At 33.8% G+C, this 24,580-nt stretch overlaps 1 protein-coding gene and 1 long non-coding RNA gene across 5 annotated transcripts in view; one reads left to right on the forward strand and one right to left on the reverse strand.

The window, feature by feature from the left end:
• The window catches only part of LOC127730258 (uncharacterized), a 346,186-nt gene extending 336,729 nt beyond the window's left edge, over window positions 1-9,457 (reverse strand). Inside the window, exons 1-2 of one of the 2 annotated variants that reach the window (XR_007995008.1) lie at window positions 7,512-9,457; window positions 6,931-7,217 (exon numbers count right to left, since the gene is read on the reverse strand). This is a non-coding gene — a long non-coding RNA (uncharacterized LOC127730258). Of the gene's footprint in view, window positions 1-6,930; window positions 7,365-7,511 lie in introns of both variants that reach the window. The other variant, XR_007995007.1, reaches the window with a different exon arrangement.
• The window catches only part of LOC127730244 (cAMP-regulated phosphoprotein 21-like), a 120,551-nt gene that overhangs the window by 71,283 nt on the left and 24,688 nt on the right, over window positions 1-24,580 (forward strand). For 2 of the 3 annotated variants that reach the window (XM_052238541.1, XM_052238542.1), the window contains exons 3-7: window positions 10,715-10,864; window positions 21,636-21,724; window positions 22,574-22,690; window positions 23,188-23,257; window positions 23,931-24,078. In XM_052238541.1, the coding sequence (XP_052094501.1) occupies window positions 10,729-10,864; window positions 21,636-21,724; window positions 22,574-22,690; window positions 23,188-23,257; window positions 23,931-24,078 (560 nt within the window). In that variant the 5' untranslated portion in view covers window positions 10,715-10,728. Of the gene's footprint in view, window positions 1-10,714; window positions 10,865-15,314; window positions 16,627-21,635; window positions 21,725-22,573; window positions 22,691-23,187; window positions 23,258-23,930; window positions 24,079-24,580 lie in introns of those variants that run through there. The other variant, XM_052238543.1, reaches the window with a different exon arrangement.

Genomic DNA, 24,580 nt, shown 5'->3' on the forward strand with positions numbered 1-24,580 from the left:
CTCTGACATTGTACCACAAGGTTCCATATCACAAAAGGAATGCTGGGATTGATTTTTGGGGGTAATTGTCTCAAAATTTTAGGAATTAGGGGCCAAAAAAGGGGCAAAAAACAAGCATTTTTCTAGTTTCATGACAATGACTTGTATGTTAGTGTATGGATCTTTCTGAAATTGTACTACAAGGTTCCATGTCACAAAGGGAAAGCTGGAATTGAGTTTAGGGGTAATTGCCCAAAACGTTTAGGAATAAGGGGATAAAAGGGGGCCAAAAATAAGCATTTTTCTAGTTTCCAGACAATAACTTGTGTTCAAGTGTATGGATCTCTCTGAAATTGTACTGCAAGGTACCATACCACTTAAGGAAAGGCTGGGATTGATTTTGGGGGTAATTGCCTGAAAATTTTAGGAATAAGGGTCCAAAAAGGGGCAAAAAAACAAGCATTTTTCTAGTTTCAGGACAATAACTTGTGTGTTAGTGTATGGATCTTTCTGAAATTGTACTACAAGGTTCCATATCACAAAGGGAAAGCTGGAATTGAGTTTGGGGGTAATTGTCCAAAACGTTTAGGAATAAGGGGCTAAAAATAAGCATTTTTCTAGTTTCCAGACAATAACTTGTGTTCAAGTGTATGGATCTCTCTGAAATTGTACTGCAAGGTACCATACCACAAAGGGAAGGCTGGGATTGAGTTTGGGGGTGATGAATCATAAGGGGGTTCAAAAAATTTGGGGGAGGGATTTTTTTTTCTTTAAAATTTTCCATTTTAAATTGGTTATTTCTGATTTATATATAAAAGCAAATAATAATGATATGGTTTGAATAGGTAAATTAAAATTTTTTAAGTCCTTAGACCACATTCATTCTGTGTCAGAAACCTATGCTGTGTCAAATATTTAATCACAATCCAAATTCAGTGCTGTGTCAAGCTTGAATGTTGTGTCCATACTTGCCCCAACTGTTCAGGGTTTGACCTCTGCGGTCGTATCAAGCTGCTCCCAGCGGAGCATTATATTCACTATGTTCTGTATGCAAGTACTGTTAGATTGGTACTTTGTATCTTTTCTCATTTTGTTATTTGCTTCTGTGCTTTGAACAAATCTGAGGAGTCTAGCTCTTTCCAACTAAATTTTATGTTTGTTTTTATGCCTTTTTACCAATCTCAGGTGAGGGAGAGGGTTGAGTGTTTACAATCATGTAAACCCCACCACATTCATATGTGCCTGTTCCAAACCAGGAACATGTAATCCAGCGAATGTGCTTGGTTGCTGTCTGCCATATTAATTTTGTTTATTATTGTAGTATAGGGCTTTGTTTTTATACGACCGCAAAAAAATTTTTGTGGTCGTATATTGGTATGACGTTGGCGTCGTCGTCGTCGTCGTCCGGCGTTGTCGTCCGAAGACACATTAGTTTTCGCACTCTAACTTTAGTTTAAGTGAATGGATCTCAGTGAAATTTTACCATAAGGTTCAATACCACAAAAGGAAGGTGGGGATTGATTTTGGGGGTTATGGTACTAACAGTTAAGGAATTAGGGGCCAAAAAGGGGCCAAAAATAAGCATTTTTGTAACTTCCAGACATAACTTGTGTGTAAGTATATGGATCTCTCTGACATTGTACCACAAGGTTCCATATCACAAAGGGAATGCTGGGATTGATTTTGGGGGTAATTGCCTCCAAATTGTAGGAATTAGGGGCAAAAAAGGGGCAAAAAACAAGCATTTTTCTAGTTTCATGACAATAACTTGTGTGTAAGTGTATGGATCTCTCTGACATTGTATCAAAAGGTTCCATATCACAAAGGATATACTGGGATTGATTTTTGGGGGTAATTTCCTCCAAATTTTGGGAATTAGGGGCCAAAAAGGGGCAAAAAACAAGCATTTTTCTAGTTTCATGACAATAACTTGTTTGTAAGTATATGGATCTTTATGAAATTGTACTACAAGGTTCCATATCACAAAGGGAAAGCTGGAATTGAGATTGGGGGTAATTTCCCAAAAAGTTTAGGAATAAGGGGCCAAAAAGGGGCAACAAATAAGCATTTTTCTTGTTTCCAGACAATAACTTGTGTTCAAGTGTATGGATCTCTCTGAAATTGTACTGCAAGATACCATACCACAAAGGGAAGGCTGGGATTAATTTTGGGGGTAATTCCCTCAAAATTTTAGTAATTAGGGGCTATAAAAGGGCAAAAAAACAAGCATTTTCTCAGTTTCAGGACTATAACTTGTGTGTAAGTGTATGGATCTTTATGAAATTGTACTGCAAGGTTCCATATCACAAAGGGAAAGCTGGGTTAGAGTTTGGGGGTAATTGCCCTAAACGTTTAGGAATTAGGGGCCAAAAAGGGACAAAAAAAAACAAGCATTTTTCTAGTTTCCATACAATAACTTGTGTTCAAGTGAATGGATCTCTCTAAAATTGTACTGCAAGGTACCATACCACAAAGGGAAAGCTGGGATTGAGTGTGGGGGTGATGAATCATAAGGGGGTTCAAAAAATTTGGGGGGGGGATTTTTTTTTCTTTAAAATTTTCCATTTTAAATTGGTTATTTCTGATTTATATATAAAAGCAAATAATAATGATATGGTTTGAATAGCATACATGTGAACCTCCCGACAGGAGTACAATAATCCCGTTTTCAGGAGTCTCCTCCCGACCTCCCGTTGAAGAGGAAATAATCCCGTGTAAGAAGTTTTTCATGAATGAAAAATTTCTGCCCAACATATCATCTCAGGCATCTGGTGTAACTCACATTACCTGAAGTTATATTTTACCTGTAAATCAATTAACATGCATAATTATATGGCTTCACTTGTCAGCTTGGGTGTCAAACATACTGGTAATCAACGATTTTTTACCTCAGGCTAACTGCCGTTGTGTAACAAAAACTGTGTATTTATTGGGTTACTTCCCTTGATTTATCCTGTTTTAAGTTACTTTCCTTTTAATAATGAAAATTTTTAAAAGAATATAAATGAAATATAAATTGAACAAATAATCATAAAAGGATGGTAAATTATGATTTTAAATGTCTTAGGACAAATAAAAAAATAATAATTTGAAATATATTTGAGGATTCTATACTTCCTTTCAAGGCTTAAATTGAAATTTATATAATAACTATGACCATAGTTAGAATGATTTTCTGAGTATGCAAACAAAAGCTATTTGCAGATAGTTAAACAGATGTTCTGGTTGCAATGATTGTTTTATAGAATATGAAGTAAAAAATTTAAAGAACATACTGAAAAAACAAATGTTAGATTGAACATGTAGAATATAAAGATGGAGAAACTTTATAAGTACAAGGACACTATAAACATAATAAATTGGATGGAAAGTTGAAGAAAACACACTTTAAAAGACCATTTTTACAGCACACGGTTACATTTACGACAAAATTTATGTCGATTAAAAACCTCCTGATCTGAGTCCTAATCTCCTGACCAAAATTTCCCAATCTCCTGATCTGAGTTTCACAGTCCATCACATGTATGAATAGGTAAATTAAAAAATTATAAGTTCTTAGACCACTTTCATTCTGTGTCAGAAACCTATGCTGTGTCAAATATTTAATTACAATCCAAATTCAGTGCTGTATCAAGCTTGAATGTTGTGTCCATACTTGCCCCAACTGTTCAGGGTTTGACCTCTGCGGTCGTATCAAGCTGCGCCCCAGCGGAGCATTTTATTCTCTTTTTAAGTTATTTCAAATTTGTTCTACCAGTGTTTTTTATAGCTTACTATATTGTATGAGTATTGGTCATTGACGAAGACAATGTTGACCTATTATTGTTCACATCTTTGTCATGGTGGTTTTAATACGACCCCAAAAAAATTTTTGTGGTCGTATATTGGTATGTCGTTGTCGTCGTCGTCGTCTGAAGACACATTGGTTTTCGCACTCTAACTTTAGTTTAATTGAATGGATCTTTATGAAATTTTACCATAAGGTTCAATACAACAAAAGGAAGGTGGGGAGTGATTTTGGGGGTTATGTTACCAACAGTTAAGGAATTAGGGGCCAAAAATAAGCATTTTTGTAACTTCCAGACATAACTTGTGTGTTAGTGTATGGATCTCTCTGACATTGTACCACAAGGTTCCATATCACAAAAGGAATGCTGGGATTGATTTTTGGGGGTAATTGTCTCAAAATTTTAGGAATTAGGGGCCAAAAAAGGGGCAAAAAACAAGCATTTTTCTAGTTTCATGACAATGACTTGTATGTTAGTGTATGGATCTTTCTGAAATTGTACTACAAGGTTCCATGTCACAAAGGGAAAGCTGGAATTGAGTTTGGGGGTAATTGCCCAAAACGTTTAGGAATAAGGGGATAAAAGGGGGCCAAAAATAAGCATTTTTCTAGTTTCCAGACAATAACTTGTGTTCAAGTGTATGGATCTCTCTGAAATTGTACTGCAAGGTACCATACCACTTAAGGAAAGGCTGGGATTGATTTTGGGGGTAATTGCCTGAAAATTTTAGGAATAAGGGTCCAAAAAGGGGCAAAAAAACAAGCATTTTTCTAGTTTCAGGACAATAACTTGTGTGTTAGTGTATGGATCTTTCTGAAATTGTACTACAAGGTTCCATATCACAAAGGGAAAGCTGGAATTGAATTTGGGGGTAATTGTCCAAAACGTTTAGGAATAAGGGGCTAAAAATAAGCATTTTTCTAGTTTCCAGACAATAACTTGTGTTCAAGTGTATGGATCTCTCTGAAATTGTACTGCAAGGTACCATACTACAAACGGAATGCTGGGATTGATGTATGGGGTAATTGCCTCAAAATCATAGGAATTAGGGGCCAAAAAAGGGCCAAAAAACAAGCATTTTTCTAGTTTCAGGACAATAACTTGTGTGTAAGTGTATGGGTCTTTATGAAATTGTACAACAAGGTTCCATATCACAAAGGGAAAGCTGGGTTTGAGTTTGGGGGTAATTGCCCTAAATGTTTAGGAATTTGGGGCCAAAAAGGGTCCAAAAAACAAGCATTTTTCTAGTTTCCAGACAATAACTTGTGTTCAAGTGTACGGATCTTTCTGAAATTGTACTGCAAGGCACCATACATTGTAACACAAAGGGAAGGCTGGGATTGAGTTTGCCGGTGATGAATCATAAGGGGGTTCAAAAAATTTGAGGGAGGATTTTTTTTTTCCTATTTTCTTTAAAATTTTCCATTTTAAATTGGTTATTTCGGATTTATATATAAAAGCAATTAATAATGATATGGTTTGAATAGCTAAATTAAAAAAATTTTAAGTTCTTAGACCACATTCATTCTGTGTCAGAAACCTATGCTGTGTCAAATATTTAATCACAATCCAAATTCAGTGCTGTATCAAGCTTGAATGTTGTGTCCATACTTGCCCGAACAGTTCAGGGTTCGACCTCTGCGGTCGTATCAAGCTGCGCCCAGCGGGGCATTTTTATTATTGATAGCTATCTCATTAGCTATCATACCACATATCCTTTTTATACGACCGCAAAAAAATTTTGTGGTCGTATATTGGTATGACGTTGGCGTCGTCGTCGTCGTCGTCCGGCGTCGTCGTCCGAATACATATTGGTTTTCGCACTCTAACTTTAGTTTAAGTGAATGGATCTTTTTGAAATTTTACCATAAGGTTAAATACCACAAAAGGAAGGTTGGGATTGATTTTGGGGGTTATGGTACCAACAGTTAAGGAATTAGGGGCCAAAAAGGGGCCAAAAATGAGCATTTTCTAGTTTCCAGACAATAACTGTGGAACGGTGTATGGATCTCTCTGAAATTATACTACAAGTTTCCATACCACAAAGGGATGGTTAGGATTTGCTTTGGGGGGTTATGGCTCAAACCGTTTAGGAATTAGGGGGAAAAACAAGGTTGTCCTGGTTAATGGACAAATACTTTAGTACAAAACATAATTTAAAGCAGTGTAAGGGAGATAAATCAAATACATCATTGAAATTATCTCCCTTACACTGCTTTTAAATTATGTATAAAGTAATGGTTAATGAACAATAAAGATAATCTAAAACAGTGTAAGGGAGGTAATCCAAATACAATGTTTTGGTTACTTCCCTTACACTGCTTTTAAATTATGTTTAAAGAAATGCATATTTATAAAGGAAGACCAGTAAAAATATCTGCAAATGTTTTCATCTTTTTTTTTTACAAAAAAATCCATATGAAAGATTTGACACTATATTTTTATTAATTCTATTATAAAATAGATTAAGTTAGCACTATGGTAAATTTAAATGGGTAATTATGGTTGCCAACTCCATTGGAAATTTGAATTGAGATTATGACCATATCTTGAGGGAAAGAATTTTTTTGGGGGAAAAAAGGGGGGGGGGGGGGGGGGATAAAAAGAAATTGTGGGGGGCCAATTTTTTCTCATTTCAGATTTCAGAAATTAAAAAGAATTATTCTTCAAATATTATTTTTTTTTCAAATTTCAAATATTGAAAAATTTCAAGAAGTTATCTTTTATTGCACAGTATGGCGCATTAGATTTGTAAAATCTTTGATCACATTTATTTATTTGTTATGCCGAATCTAACAGTGTATTTAGATTTTTGTCGAGCCTGCGACTTTTGTCGCAGAAAGCTCGACATAGGGATAGCGATCCGGCGGCGGCGGCGGCGGCGGCGTTAGCTAACTTCTTAAAAGCTTTATATTTTAGAAGATGGAAGACCTGGATGCTTCATACTTTGTATATGGATGCCTCATGTTACGAAGTTTCCGTCAGTCACATGTCCAATGTCCTTGACCTCATTTTCATGGTTCAGTGACTACTTGAAAAAAAAGTTCAGATTTTTTGTAATGTTAAATTCTCTCTTATTATAAGTAATAGGATAACTATATTTAGTATGTGCGTACCTTGCAAGGTCCTCATGCCCGTCAGACAGTTTTCACTTGACCTCGACCTCATTTCATGGATCAGTGAACAAGGTTAAGTTTTCGTGGTCAAGTCCATATCTCAGATACTATAAGCAATAGGTCTAGTATATTCGGTGTATGGAAGGACTGTAAGGTGTACATGTCCAACTGGCAGGTGTCATCTGACCTTGACCTCATTTTCATGGTTCAGTGGTTATAGTTAAGTTTTTGTGTTTTGGTCTGTTTTTCTTATACTGTATGCAATAGGTCTACTATATTTGGTGTATGGAATGATTGTAAGGTGTACATGTCTAGCTGGCAGGTGTCATCTGACCTTGACCTCATTTTCATGGTTCAGTGGTTATAGTTAAGTTTTTGTGTTTTGGTCTGTTTTTCTTATACTGTATGCAATAGGTCTACTATATTTGGTGTATGGAATGATTGTAAGGTGTACATGTCTAGCTGGCAGGTGTCATCTGACCTTGACCTCATTTTCATGGTTCAGTGGTCAAAGTTAAGTTTTTGAGTTTTGGTCTTTCTTTCTAATACTGCATGCAATAGGTCAGCTATATTTGGTGTATGGAATGATTGTAAGGTGTACATGTCTAGCTGGCAGGTGTCATCTTACCTTGACCTCATTTTCATGGTTCAGTGGTCAAAGTTAAGTTTTTGAGTTTTGGTCTTTTTTTCTAATACTATATGCAATAGTTCAACTATATTTGGTGTATGGAAATATTTTATGATCTATATGTCAGTCACGCAGGTTTTATTTGACCTTGACCTCATTTTCAAGGTTCATTGCTCAGTGTTAAGTTTTTGTGTTTTCGTCTGTTTTTCTTAAACTATAAGCAATAGGTCAACTATATTTGTTGTATGGAAGAATTGTTAGCTGTACATGCCTGCCTAGCATGGTTCATCTGACCTTGACCTCATTTTCATGGTTCATTGGTCAATGTTTAGTTTTCTTGGTTAATGTTAAGTTTATGTGACAGTTGTAATAAAGCTTTATATTTAGGACTATCAACATAATATCAATGATTAGTAAAGAAGGCGAGACATTTCAGCGTGTGCACTCTTGTTAATTTTGGGTCCAGTTTTCAAATTGGTCTACATTAATGTCCAAAGGGTCCAAAATTAAACTTTGTTTGATTTTAGCAAAAATTGAATATATGAGGTTCTTTGATATGCTGAATCTAAACATGTATTTAGATTTTTGATTTTTGGCCCAGTTTTCAAGTTGGTCCAAATTGTGGTCCAAAATTAAACGTTGTTTGATTTCAACAAAAATTGAATATATGGGGTTCTTTGATATGCTGAATCTAACCATGTATTTAGATTTTTTATTTGTGGACCCCGTTATCTAATTGGTTCATATTGAGGTCAAAAGGGTCCAAAATTAAACTTTGTTTGATTTCATCTAAAATTGAATTATTGGGGTTCTTTGATATTCCAAATCTAACCGTGTATTTAGGTTTTTAATTTTGGGTCCTGTTTTTTAAATTGGTCTACATTGAGGTCCAAAGGGTCCAAAATTAAACTTAGTTTGATTTTGACAAAAATTGAATTCTTGGGGTTCTTTGATTTGCTGAATCTAAACATGTGTTTAGATTTTTGATTATGGGCCCAGTTTTCATGTTGGTCCAAGATAGGGTCCAGTATTTAAACTTTGTTTGATTTCAACAAAAATTGAATATATGGGGTTCTTTGATATGCTGAATCTAAACATGTATTTAGATTTTTGATTATGGGCCCAGTTTTCAAGTTGGTCCAAATTGGGGTCCAAAATTAAACTTTGTTTGATTTCAACAAAAATTGAATATATGAGGTTCTTTGATATGCTGAATCTAACCATGTATTTAGATTTTTTATTTGTAGGCCCCGCTATCAAATTGGTTCATATTGAGGTCAAAAGGGTCCAAAATTAAACTTTGTTTGATTTCATCGAAAATTGAATTATTGGGGTTCTTTGATATGCCAAATCTAACCGTGTTTTTAGATTTTTAATTTGGGTCCCGTTTTTTAAATTGGTCTTCATTGAGGTCCAAAGGGTCCAAAATTAAACTTAGTTTGATTTTAACAAAAATTGAATTCTTGGGGTTCTTTGATATGCTGAATCTAAACATGTGTTTAGATTTTTGATTATGGGCCCAGTTTTCAAGTTGGTCCAAGTTGGGGTCCAAAATTAAACTTTTTTTGATTTCAACAAAAATTGAATATATGGGGTTCTTTGATATGCTGAATCTAACCATGAATTTAGATTTTTTATTTGTGGGCCCCGCTATCAAATTGGTTCATATTGAGGTCAAAAGGGTCCAAAATTAAACTTTGTTTGATTTGATCAAAAATTGAATTATTGGGGTTCTTTGATATTCCAAATCTAACCGTGTATTTAGATTTTTAATTTTAAGTCCCGTTTTTTAAATTGGTCTACATTAAGGTCCAAAGGGTCCAAAATTAAACTTAGTTTGATTTTAACAAAAATTGAATTCTTGGGGTTCTTTGATATGCTGAATCTAAACATGTGTTTAGATTTTTGATTATGGGCCCAGTTTTCAAGTTTGTCCAAGTTGGGGTCCAAAATTAAACTTTGTTTGATTTTAACAAAAATTGAATATATGGGGTTCTTTGATATGCTGAATCTAACCATGTATTTTGATTTTGGACATTGGACCATAATAGGTAAATTAAAAAAATTCAAGTTCTTAGACCACATTCTTTCTGTGTCAGAAACCTATGCTGTGTCAAATATTTAATAACAATCCAAATTCAGAGCTGTATCAAGCTTGAATGTTGTGTCCATACTTGCCCCAACTGTTCAGGGTTCGACCTCTTCGGTCGTATCAAGCTGCGCCCCAGCGAAGCATTTTATTGTTATATTGGCGGAGTAATTATGCCCCACCTAGGGGCATTATGTTTTTCGGTCTGTGTGTCTGTTCGTTCGTACGTTTGTCTGTTAGTCCATCTGTCTTTAAAACTTTTTTGTACTTTCAATAATTCTTACAACGTTTCTTAACCTCTTGGGTTTGAACAGGTCTTTGTAAGTATACATTTTAGTACTCTTAATGTTATGGATAGTGGAGTTTTTTTTTCTTTGGAAAATGTACTATGTACAGGGAAAAAGACTTTTAACATTTTCAATCAAGCCCCCAACCTGGCTAAATCAGACTGAAAGATTTACATAGCAGCATGTACATTTTCATTTAAATTATTGGGCCATGCCCAAAAATCAGCAGTCTGGTCTACTGGGTCCCTGCACATTTTTATCGTAAAATAAGTGGTGGCTAAAAAATACAGCAAATGTTTTATAACATGTGGTATTGAAAGTAGCCACTGCATTGTGTATGTAACAATTTGGCAAAAGTTTGACCTGTATTTGAAAAAAAGGATATAAATCTTTCACGTTGACATTCATTTCCAGCGTTAGTCTTCTCAGTTTTTGAGCGCCAAGTGATAGTTTTGCGTCATAACATAACATTTGAAGTAGAAATCTGCTTTTACAGGAAAGGTGTTAATTTTTAAACTAATATATATCAAATAGCGATTTAATATGAAGTAGGTTAAAGTATCATAAATGACTAGAACAGCAGCCTCTGGACTTGTTAGTTCGGAAAACAATATTTATGGTACAACTTTTTATGATGCTTACATAGTTTTAGAATATTTATTAGCTATTCCTTTTATTTAGTTTTTTATACATATATATATCCTCAATACATGTATTTTTAAACATGATACATTTATTTTTTTTAAGTTGTTGTTGATTGAATTTAAGGAAATATTGGAAAATTGTAGATATTGTCATTATGATTTTTACTATTTGATTTATTTCAGACTATTTTTTCCACATGACCATGGCAACAGACCAAAAAGTGGACTGTAGAAATAACAAAGTTCCATTGCGGAAACAGTCAGAGATTGAGGAGGTAGAGGAACAGGAAACCAGTCCTGGATCAGACCTGTCAGATTCCACTATCACCGCAGGTAGGCAAAAAGACTATTTTTATCTAGAGTATTATACATCACACAGTTTAAGGAGTACTGTTGATATTAGGCCCCTTGTTTGAACAATGACTAGACGGGAAAAGAGTCTTTTTTTTTTTTTTTTTTTTCATTTACAATATCAAAATTCCTATTATGATGTCAAAGTTAGCATAAATTTCATTTTTTCCATCAAATTCACTGAAAAGATGCTGATTTACATGAACTGTTAGGACAGGAAAACACATAGTGCATGCGTTGACAAAAAAACAAAATCTATGTATCTGATTTGAGAATCTGTAGATTCAGAAATTATTGTGTGCATTTATTATTGCGATTTTTGAAGAATGGACAAAAACGCGAGACTAATTGTTGCGATTTCAGGGAAATCTGCATACTTATGTATATATCAGATAATTATTGGGATACTCACCTAGTCACATTATTCGCAATAATAAAATAATGAATTTACAGTAGTTTCTTGAAAAAATAATCAGGAATTCTTTGAAAAGTGATTTCCAGATATTATTTATGGTAAGTTTAAGTTGTTACAATATGACAGCTTAAAATGCTTCTAGCAAACCATTTCAGGAATTTTCTTGGTAAATGTACTCACTGCAAAAAACAATTAACATATATATATTAGAAATGCTGTAGATTGCACAACTTCCACCCTATCACCACAAACTTGTATTGTCATTGGCTTATTAATTATACTGTACATGTATTACATCATCTGAGAACATTAGGGTCATAGAGACAGGCTTTATATCTTTGCACCAACAGAGAGTTTCCAATCATATACACATCAAAAATAGCATTCATACAAAATAATTATTTTTACGTCTTTGATAGAAGAGGACATTATGCATTAGATACACCTGGAGGGCGTTAAATGTTTTCTTGTTTGTGTGTCATTTCATCTGTCCCATGTCACGTTTAAGTCTTGGTGTACATTAGTTGACCATGAAGCTGTGGTCACATCAACTTGAAACTTATATTTGTTATTCATATTTGTTTTTCATTTAATGTTTTGTACATAAATCTTGGCGTTAGATTTCTCTTTTGAATTGTTTTACATTTCTCATTTTGGGGACTTTTATAGCTTGCTTTGCTGTATGGGTTTTGCTCATTGTTGAAGGCCATACAGTGACCTATAGTTGTTAATTCTGCATCATTTGGTATCTCATTGGCAATCATACCTCATCTTTTTATTAGTGCACATGTTCATTATGATGTTAATTTTTAAAACTGTATTTCAAATAAGGTTTTGACACAGATTTCACCATTTATTGAACTTTAAATGTGATAGATAGTGAAAGAGGGGGGGGGGGGGGGGGGCATGGTGTCCTATGGACAAATATTATTGTGTTTTTGCATCAATCACATATTCATATATGAAGCCACATCCATTATTTATATTAAAAAAAAAAAACAACCAAGAAAATGAGAAAATCACTTAATTAATATCAATGGAGAAAAAAAACTTGATCTTTACATAGCTTATTTTCTTTGCAGTCATACACTTCCCTCAGATTGATTTGATTACCTTTGGGAACAATTTATAGATTAAAATTATGGCATCAACATTTGGACTCAAAGAAAGTTGTCTCATTGTGAATTGGCAATCATATCATATAGCCTTATTTTTATACGACCGCAAGAAATTTTTTGGGATGGTATAATGGTATGATGTCGTCGCCGTCGTCCGAAGACACATTGGTTTCCGGACAATAACTTAAGTTTAAGTGAATGGATCTCTATGAAATTTTTTAAGAAGGTTCAATACCACAAAAGGAAGGTTGGGATTGATTTTGGGGATGATGGTCCCAACCGTTTAGGAATAAGGGGCCCAAAACAAGCATTTTTCTAGTTTCAGGATAATAACTTGTGTATAAGTATTTCGATTGCTCTGAAATTGTACCACAATGTTTTATACCACAAGTAGAAGGTTGGGATTCATTTAAGGGGTTATTGGGCCAACAGTTTAGGAATAAAGGGCCAAAAAGGGGCCAAAAAACAAGCATTTTTCTAGTTTCCAGACAATAACTTGTGTGTAAGTGTATGGACCTCTCTGACATTGTACCACAAGGTTCAATAAAACAAAGGGAAGGCTGGGATTGAGTTTGGGGTTAATTGCCCCAAACATGTAGGAATAAGGGGCCAAAAAGAAGCATTTTTCTAGTTTCCAGACAATAACTTGTGTTTAAGTGTATGGATCTCTCTGAAATTGTACTACAAGGTTCCATACTACAAAGGAAAGGCTGTGATTGAGTTTTGGGATTATTGCTCCAAGGGGGATTTCAATAAGTTGAAGGGGGGGGGGGGGATATTTTGTTTACAATTTTTTAAAGGGATTCATATTTTTTTATCAAAATTTTTCAAATTTCGAATTTTTTAAAAGTTTCAAGAAGAAATCATTAATATAAGTGCTTAGACCACATTCATTCTGTGTCAGAAACCTATGCTGTGTCAAATATTTAATCACAATCCAAATTCAGTGTGTATCAAGCTTGAATGTTGTGTCCATACTTGCCCCAACTGTTCAGGGTTCGACCTCTGCGTCGTATCAAGCTGCGCCCAGCTGAGCATTTTATTATATTTGGAAATTTATGTATATATTTGATGAGGAATATTAAAGCCAACAGGAGCAATGATAATTTTCTCCATACCAATCAAAATCTTGGATTAATATATTAAGTTTGAGTTGTTTAGAATTCATGTCAATATCAAATATAAGACAATTAAAGTATTGCCAAAGATACCCGAGGAGTAGAAATTAAGGGGGGTTAGTGGTGTAAATCAATAACTCAGCATACAATTATGGAAATGGGAAGTTATGTCAAGGGATATCATATAATTATGCCCCCGCCGCAGTGGAGGGAGCATTAAGTGCTACCCTTGTCCGTCTGAATGTACCTCCCAAAATTAGTTTCCGTTCCCTTACTTGAGTTTGCCTCAAACAAATGTTATGAAACTTATACACAATGCTTATTACCACAAAACACAGATCAATTTCAATTTGGGTGGCATCTTTAACCGTTCAAGAGTTATGCCCCTTTGGAAAAATTCAGCGTTTCCGTTCTCTAACTTGAGTTTGCCTCAACCAAATGTTATAAAACTTTTACACAATGCTTATTACCATAAAACAAAGATCAAGTTCGAATTTGGGTGGCGTCACTTTCACAGTTCTCTAGTTATGTCCTTTTATAATGTTATATGCAAGCGGGGGCATCATTTGTGTTCCATGGACACATCCTCCATTGATTTTTTTTTTAGTTAAATCCTATGTTTTTTATTAAAAACATTCAAAACTTTTTAATCTTTGGTCTTTGGAAATAGGTTTATTTGGTGATAGATTGAGATATTTTGGCAAGTGGTATATTCTAAAAGTAAACAAAAAACAGGGTGACTGTGTTCTGCATACCTTACAAAACGAGGTAATTGCTTTGGTTCTTGATTTGTTATCTTGGCAATGAGGATGAAATTTGTGATATTACATCAACACCCACATAGTAATACATTATCTAGCCTCATGCACATTCAATAAACAGTCACAATGTAATCCTTAACCAATTATTTTTTGAGCTTAGCTTTAACTGCTGTGATGGAGCTTTTAGGTTAAACATGATTTGTTGTCATCTTTGAATTTTGAAAGCTCTAAACCTTTGGAAAGCTCTAAACCTGAACTGTCTTGTATATGTAAAAGACGAGTGATGAACATGATATGTGGTTGTTTTGGTGAACATGATCTGTGGTTGTTTTGGTGAACATGATCTATGATTGTTTTAGTGAACTTGATCTGTGATTGTTTTAGTGAACATGATCTGTGGTTGTTTTAGTGAACGTGATCTGTGGTTGTATTTGTGGACATGATCTCTGTGGTTGAAGTTGTTTTTGCATGAGAATGATGTCACTGATTGATTGATTGATTGATTTTTGGTGTTTAATGCCACTTTCAACTCTATTTGCTATGTTTGTGACACCAGTTTTTATTGGTGCTGAAATTTGGATGGAATCAACGATCTTCAGCAAGAAAACTCAATCCTAGTCAATTAAGATTGGAGTCAAATGCACCTGCAATTTGCATGGTTCAAACTAATAACCTCAGTTTTGACAGGCTAGTGATACAGTAGATGAACTACATACACCTCTCGGCCACTGATGCCCCAGAATGGTGTGACTATTTGAAAATAGGACTAACAGAACTTAGTATTAACATGACAGTCTTCACGATAAATCTAAAGGCCCAGAGCTCAATATTTTGAAAATTTTAGTTAGATTCTGTTGGCCTGTAGAGATGATTTTTATAGGCCCAAAAGCAATTTTACAAGCCTGCGCTGCTGGGCATGTTGTTGAGCGTGAAGACTGACAATAACTGACAGTACAACCCCTTACTACAGTTGATGCTGTTTTTAGTGCAGCTAGCATGATCTGTGTGCACTGTGCCAATTGTTTGATCCTTTCGTCTATCTTTTGTAAATGTCTAAATAGCTTGTTTGAAATCATAACTTCGACATAAGGTTAATAATGTGAGGCAAAACCCTTCCTATCTTGTTTACTGTAAGAATTAGATTCGTTCATCTTGCATATTATTAATTCAAAATATACATAAAAGATTTGAGCCTGATGAAGGTTACTTAAGAACAGAAGTGTTGTAGAATAATAAAATTTAAAATACGCCTTCCTCTCATCAAAGGAGTACCGGTAAGAGCAATAAGGCTTTAATGTGGCCCAAATGTTAGTATAAATTAAAATGTTGCCATAAACTTTCTTATATTTGTCCTTGCTATACTAAGTTAAAATGGGTTCACAAAATAAAAACCACTTTCACTTTAAGCAAGTTACCATGGCAGCAAATCTTGAGAAAATTTGTATATTTTTTTTAATTTCTTGATTTTATTTGTTTTACACTAACTTTCATTTTGTCAAAAAAAAGCTTGGGGATAACAATGTACATTGAATTAATAACTCAATGCAAATTACATGCAAACGGCTTCGCAAGCGATTTCATTTTAAAACTTTTTATAACAAATAAAGCTTCTTCATAACAGAAATTTGTGTTGTTTGGTTGCTGTTTCATTGACCTATACGTACCCCACATTTCCTTTTGCTAATCACTTGAATGTATTGAATGTATTACTGCTCATGAGAACAATAAGAATTCACATAACATCACAACATAATTCAAGTAATTATGTTCTGAAAAATGAAGGCAAACAAAATTAAAAAATAAGGATATATATTTCTTAAGGATAAACCAGAAATAGATACAATTTGTTTTTATTTGTGAATGAAATGAACAAGACTTTTGTTAAGACTTTGGTTCAACGTACTTTTTCACTATTCATTAGTTTATATAATACAGTTGTACTCTAAGCCTGTTAACACCCACACATTCAATGATTTTTTATGTAGATAAGGAGTATAGCCTGATTGCATTCCATACAGTGTTGTGGGAAAAACTAGTCTAATTTTAGAACAGATCATATGTCAAAAATAGATATGCATCTGTCAGTGAAGATTTTCTTTATTGGTATTATGTTCATATGCATTCAAACATTCAACTGATCCTAACTTTTATTGTACTTCCTGAACTGAAGTCCTTCAACTTGAGACTTTAATGTAAAATGGATATTCAGAAAAATTGATCTTGCACAAGTAAAATAATCATTGAATGACTCTAATGAAAGGATCATAGTGGTTTATATACGTTCATATGGATTACTTATCAGGTGATGGTGATATTATTGTTGACATGAATTGTAAGTAACTGCTGCAAATTTGAACTATTTAAATTATTTAAAGAAATTACATTGTTGAACTGTGTACTAGATATAAAAACAAGGGAGAATGTTACATAACATTTGATTTTTATGGGGGGCTAGGATGAAAAATTTTGTCCTGCATTTTTATTTTTTAGTTGTAATCTCTGTCCTGCCTTTTTATTTTTCACTCTATTTGTTCCTGCCTTTTAATACGCCTGTCAAAATTTTGACGGGACATATTATGGTATACAAATGTTGTCTGTCCGTCTGTCTGTCCGGGGTAAACATGTCGCACCGTCACTTGAGAACGACTTATCCAAATTTACTGAAACTTAACATAGTTGTTTCTTATGATGGTCAAACGATCTGTATACTTTTTGGTGAAAATAAGATTAAAACTTTTTGAGTTACAGGACTTAGTAACTAAAACGGGTGTGTGTTTTTATACGACCGCAAAAAAATTTTGCAGTCGTATATTGGTATGGTGTCGTCGTCCAAAGACACATTGGTTTTCGCACTCTAACTTTAGTTTAAGTGAATGGATCTCTATGAAATTTTACCATAAGGTTCAATACCACAAAAGAAAGGTGGGGATTGATTTTGGGGGTTATGGTACCAACAGTTAAGGAATTAAGGGCCAAAAATAAGCATTTTTATAACTTCCAGACATAACTTGTGTGTTAGTGTATGGATCTCTCTGACATTGTACCACAAGGTTCCATATCACAAAGGGAATGCTGTGATTGATTTTGGGGGTAATTGCCTCCAAATTTTAGGAATTAGGGGCAAAAAAGGGGCAAAAAACAAACATTTTTCTAGTTTTATGACAATAACTTGTGTGTAAGTGTATGGATCTCTCTGACATTGTACCACAAGGTTCCATATCACAAAGGGAATGCTGGGATAGATTTTGGGGGTAATTGCCTCCAAATTTTAGGAATTAGGGGCCAAAAAGGGGCCAAAAACAAGCATTTTTCTAGTTTCATGACAATAACTTGTGTGTAAGTGTATGGATCTTTATGAAATTGTACTACAAGGTTCCATATCACAAAGGAAAGGCTGGGATTGAGTTTGGGGGTAATTGCCTAAAACGTTTAGGAATAAGGGGCCAAAAAGGGGCTAAAAATAAGCATTTTTCTAGTTTCCAGACAATTACTTGTGTTCAAGTGTATGGATCTCTCTGAAATTGTACTGCAAGGTACCATACCACAAAGGGAAGGCTGGGATTTATTTTGGGGGTAATTCCCTCAAAATTTTAGGAATTAGGGGCCATACAGGGGCAAAAAAACAAGCATTTTTCTAGTTTCAGGACAATAACTTGTGTGTAAGTGTATGGATCTTTATGAAATTGTACTGCAAGGTTCCATATCACAAAGGGAAAGCTGGGTTTGAGTTTGAGGGTAATTGCCCTAAATGTTTAGGAATTTTGGGCCAAAAAACAAGCATTTTTCTAGTTTCCAGACAATAACTTGTGTTCAAGTGTATGGATCTCTCTGAAATTGTACTGCAAGGTACCATACCACAAAGGAAAGGCTGGGATTGAGTTTGGGGGTGATGAATCATAAGGGGGTTCAAAAAATTTGGGGGGGGGGATTTTTTTTTCCTTTTTTTTCTTTAAAATTTTCCATTTTAAATTGGTTATTTCTGATTTATTTTTAAAAGCAAATAATAATGATATGGTTTGAATAGGTAAATTAAAATTTTTTAAGTTCTTAGACCACATCCATTCTGTGTCAGAAACCTATGCTGTGTCAAATATTTAATTACAATCCAAATTCAGTGCTGTATCAAGCTTGAATGTTGTGTCCATACTTGCCCCAACTGTTCAGGGTTCGACCTCTGTGGTCGTATCAAGCTGCGCCCCAGCGGAGCATTTTATTTGATAATATGAAAATAAGAAGATGTGATATGATTGCAAATAAGACAACTCTCCACCAGAGACCAAATGACGTAAAAGTTATCATTTATCATGTTTATAGGTCACTGTATGGCCTTCAGACTGTATGTTACAGATAGGGTAATTATTTGGTTTATAGAATCTTATAAACAATAAGAACTCTCTATCAGATTATTAAAGGTTTCTAAAAACTTAAAGATCACATGAGATTGTATCAATCGATAGACTCATGTCTTTACATGTGTGAAGAGTGGCATTCCTCAATAAGACAGCAACACATTGACTAAAACAGGGACTTTCTATATGATTTCCCATAGGCTCTAGTGAAGTAGTTGATCAGTCAGAATCAAGTACCCCATATGAAACCTGCGTGGAATATCTGGTTTCATTTGGTACATTGCTTTTGAGGAAGAAATTTTCCTACCAAATTTTGTTTCTCTAAAACTTGAAATCATCATTAAATCATGGGATGTAAAAGATGTCTTAAAACACTTCAATTAATCAATTCAAGACTAACCAGACAAACAGTTAATGCCAAGTGAGGATAAAAACATGAAATACCTATAGGCCTAGGAATGTCAAAAGTTGAATGTGATAGTAAAATAATCAATTTAGTTGAAATGTTTTTTGTAAAACTTGAAATTAAAAACCAAAGATATACCCATCACTTCTTAAATTGGAAGATTTTATTTGTTTTACCATTTTTTTACAACAATTTTAAGATGGTAGATTTTATTCTACCCCTGCTTTCTATAAAGGTGACTGGTGGTATATGGTGATGGAGGAGTCTATTGGTCTGTAAGTGCTGTCTACTTTTTTTTATCCCCAACTGCTCCTTAACTGTTGATATAACTTTGTAAAACTTACCCAGAATTTTATTCAAATCTTATTCACATGATGTTCTTTTGTATCATCTGATTGATTTTCAGGGTTTACTTTGGAAATATTAATTATATATGGAAAATTGCCTTATGAGTGTTCCAATGTGTACAATTCTTGCCAGATTTTTATGAATTTATATAAGTTTATATCATCAATGTTCTTAGTTCAAAAATCAGTGATGATCAGTCGTATATTGGTATCATGTCGTTGTCGTCTGAAGACAGTTGGTTTCCGGACAATAACTTTAGTATAATTAAATAGAAATGTATGAAATTTAAACACAAGGTTTGTAACCACAAAAGGAAGGTTGGGATCGATTTTGGGGGTTATGGTCCTAACAGTTTAGGAATTAGGGGCCAAAAAGGGGCCCAAATAAGCATTTTTCTAGTTTCCAGACAATAACTTGTGGAACGGTGTATGGATCTCTCTGAAATTATACCACAAGTTTCCATACCACAAAGGGATGGTTAGGATTTGCAACAGCATAGTGTATTGCACAAAAGCCAAAAAAAAGGGGGGTAAATTTTTTTTTTTTTTGTGGGAGGAGGGGGGTCAATTTGCAACAGCAAAGTCTGTTGCACAAAAGCAAAAAATTGAATATAAATTCAAATCATATAAACATTTCTAAGTTCTTTGACTACAGTTATTCTGTGTCAGAAACCTATTATGTGTCAAATATTTAATTACAATCCAAATTCAGACCTGTATCAAGCGCGAATATTGTGTCCATTTTTGTCCCAACTGTTCAGGGTTGGATCTCTGCGGTCGTATCCAGCTCAATCGGTGACCTATAGCTGTTAATTTATGTGTCATTTGGTCTCTTGTGGAGAGTTGTCTCATTGGCAATCATACCACATCTTCATTTTATGCCCTGCCGTAGCGGAGGGGGCATTAAGTTTTACCCTTGTCCTTCTGTATGTACGTCCCAAAGTTGGTTTCCGTTCTCTAACTTTAGTTTGCCTCAACCAAATGTTATGAAACTTATACACAATGCTTTTAACTGTTCTAGAGTTATGCCCCTTTTCCAAATGGAAACATTGCTGAATTTTTTGTTTCCGTTCTCTAACTTAAGTTTGCCTCAACCAAATTTTATGAAACTTATACACAATACTTATTACCACAAAACTCAGATCAAGTACAAATTTGGGTAGCGTCACTTTTACCGTTCTTTGGTTATGTCCCTTTATAACTTTATATGATATACAAGCGGGGGCATCATCTGTGTCCCATGGACACATTCCCCATTTATTTATATTATGCCCCTTGAAAATATTGATTTATATGGAAAATTGTAATGTTATCGCTCTCATGTGTTCAATTCTTACCAGAATTTTATGAAACTTGTATCATAGGTTTATATCAGTAATGTCTTTGACACTTTCGAAAATAAGATCTGATCAAATATTTTTAAAGAGTTATGCCCCTTGGAAATGGAAATGATAATGGAAATCACATTGCATTTGCTCTGAAGCCTTTATTTCTCTAAGATATTAATAAAAAGTCTTAAAGAACAAAAAAAAGTGCTTTTTTTTTTTAGTTATTGCCCTTGTACCTTGAATATATAAAATATGTGTTGGAACTCTGTTCTTTTATTTTTTTTTTTTTTTTTTTTTTTTATCTAGAGTCATTTTTGGGGTTTTCCTTACCAAAGCTTGGACTGTCATTGTTTTATTTTGAGGGTTACTCGTTATGTTCACACCAACTAGAGGCTAGTTTAAAAGCTAATTTCAACTTATGAATAAACCATGTTTGCCTAGACTGAAGCAGACTAAGTCTGTAAACAGAACCATTCAACAACAATAGTATTCTGTAGTCAGTGGGATATCCAGTGAACGAAAACAAAAGAAAATTCACTCTTCTTATGATAGAGTCAAGAAAGTCAATACTAAAACAATACCGGTGATGATACTGATCAAAAGTGGTGATGAAAAAAATGAATTTGTTCTTTACAACACACCAGGTATCCCAATCCAAAATCCGCATTCCTAGAAGAAATTAATGAAAGGTTTGTAACAGAAGGTAGGTAAAATACGGATCCAATTCCAATGGAGCATATTTCCTCAGCAGGAGTCTGATCCAGATTTTAAGATCCCTCTGTGGTTTCTGATCTCGATACCAGGTGTGCACAACAGGCTTTTACTGTAATGTTTATTTTGCTTTAGAAAAAAAATCTCACAAGCATCACTTCAGCTTACACGAATGGCTTTATTTGCTTCATTTTTTTTAGACAAGGAACTAGTGAGTACAGAGCGAAGAGATTCTAGTCCTCCAGAAGATGTATCACAAAACAATTCATCTGATTGTAATCATGTACAGGTATGTTTTATTACTGCCTCTATTATGCAAGCTGTCATTAGGTGACATTAAAATGCATCATACAAACAGTTGTGCCATCAGAAATTGGAAAAATTTAGGTACAGCATATGATTTGTTCTCTATCTGGTCTATCTCTGTCTGTTTGAAACAATTGACTTTCATATGATAACTAAAAAGGACATGTTAGAGTAGGACATTGCTACCTGCCATGAACGTTCATTGTCACAGTAGGACATTGCTACCTGCCATGAACGTTCATTGTCACAGTAGGACATTGCTACCTGCCATGAACGTTCATTGTCACAGTTGGACATTGCTACCTGCCATGAACGTTCATTGTCACAGTAGGACATTGCTACCTGCCATGAACGTTCATTGTCACAGTAGGACATTGCTACCTGCCATGAACGTTCATTGTCACAGTTGGACATTGCTACCTGCCATGAACGTTCATTGTAACAGTTGGACATTGCTACCTGCCATGAACGTTCATTGTCACAGTTGCCAAAATTAGTTTCATGTCATAATTGAACATTTCATAAAGTTTGTTTATTTGTGTAATCTATAAATCATTGAATTAAGGGCCAAATAATGTGAAATGCAAATGTTTCTAGAATTTCATATTCATGTTACTGTAGGCAAACATATTTTGTGCGCTGAATAATGGTCAATTGTTTCATATTTGTAAAGAGGCAACATTTAATGGCAACAAATATGTTATACTAAAAATTTGAAAGTAATCACAATTATCTGTTTTTACTGTCTGTTTTATTTAATGGTAGTTTACTTAACTCTAAATCAATATTTCAGTTATTAGATTATTCTAATAGTTGCTTTTGTTTTATACAGAACAATCCTAAACAAGGAAAGCTAACTAGGAGTAAAGCATTTGAAATTACCTCGCCACCTTTAGAACAACAAAATCTTTTAGAGAGTCCATCAAATGGCACACTTACAAAATCTCTGGTGAGTATTATAACTTTTATGCCATAAAATAGTTACTTTGGGAAAATGACTGAATTATGTGGGAGACTTTTTCTTTAAATTGCTTATAATTGTTATTGATTGACACTTTTTGCCAAATTAGCTTGATGTTATGGAGATAGACATGTGTAAAAAGCTTGTTGTTTATGGAAATCAACTGCATTATCTAATTTTTTTAAATAAAATTGTAAACTGTTGAAAGATATTGAAATTACATTTAATGTCTAGATGCGCAGTATATTTTGGCTAAAACCCAAGCTCTGATAAATGTTGAAAAAAGTAATATCATTATGTTTTGAAAAGGCTTATGCATTTTTCAGAATTAAGCACAATTCTTTCCTAATTGATATTTTGGACCCTTTCCACTTTGTAAAACATAACATATGTACTTTTAACTCTCTGATAAAGTATCTGCCATTAAAAAGCAATTAATATCAAATTATGTATTGCTAAATGTTTAAATGTTCTTATGCTTTTAGTCGGCAAGCAAATTGGAAAAGAATGGTTCACAAAGTTCTGAGGCAGGCACCTCATCGAGTTTATCTAGAGGTATGATTAAAAAAAAATTAGAAACTTTAAAGACAAGGTGATAGCCAATATCTCTAGTTTATATCCTTAGTCATGTGAAAATTTGCTCTAAAAATAAAATTTTGTTTTCTATAGCTAGATTGTAATAAAATTGCTGGAAAATGTTGTTTTTTTTTTTGGTTTTTTTTTTTTTTTGTACACCTTATCATTTCTGAAAATACATTTTTAGTCATTTCATTAATTATATATATATATATTTATTATGTGATCTCCGACAATAATATCTTTATTTGTTCAATTTACTATATGATCTCCAACAATATACGTCTCAGTCATTTCATATATTATGTGATCTTCCCATGATACTTTTTTAGTCGTTTCAATTATAACATGATCTATGACAATACATCTTTATTCATTTCGTTTACTATATGATCTCCAACAATACATTTTGAGTCGTTTCATTTATAATTTGATCTCCAACTATATATCTTTAGTCGTTTAATTTATCCGATGATATGTCATTTCAGCTATAATGATATGTGTATGTTTGATTTCGGTTTTGCTGATAGAATTTTATAGAACAACAAGAATATTTTTTACATGAAATGCAATTATTAGCTCACTTTGTCCATTGTAATTTCAAGTTAGTGAAACTTATAGATTTAATTTTTCTTTTTTTTTTATTTTCCAGATTCAAGTTTTGATAAAAGTCCTTACAAAGATTCTACTGGTATAGATTTAGAGGAATTTATTCGTAAAACTCTGAACAAAACACAGAAAGACAGAAGTATGCTACTGAAGCTGGAAACTGATATCAACAACTTTATTAATGAACCAAAGTAAGTGGGACTATTTAAAGTGAATATTTATAACTATTAATAAATAAAAAGATACAGTGAAAATTAATAACATTAATGACTATTAAGAAATAATGAGTTAAAGTTCGGTTAGTGTGTTGTTCCAGTTGATTTGTGCCTAGAATCAGTAGTTTATTATGAGGTTGGGGTCACATCAACTTAAACATAGTTCACATGTTTATTATGAGGTTACTTTTTAAATTGTATGCTAAATTATGATTTTGAACCCCATATCATGGTTCATTAAATATGGACATATGATAGAGCGTGGGGCTTGGTGTCCTATGTGCACATATTCTTGTCTGTTTAAATATAATGAGCACTACTTCTGGTATGAAACTCGGTTTATCAGATAATATTCCACTGTTGACAAAATCATCTGACTTACTTTGTATTCAGGAATATAATTATCTTGGGTATCAGATACTGCCCCGGTGGTCTAGTAGTAGCTTGTTTGCCTCATGCAGGAGGTTGTGGGTTTGAA

The sequence above is a fragment of the Mytilus californianus genome, unplaced genomic scaffold, assembly GCF_021869535.1.
Source record: "Mytilus californianus isolate M0D057914Y unplaced genomic scaffold, xbMytCali1.0.p SCAF_2, whole genome shotgun sequence".
NCBI lineage: Eukaryota > Metazoa > Mollusca > Bivalvia > Mytilida > Mytilidae > Mytilus > Mytilus californianus.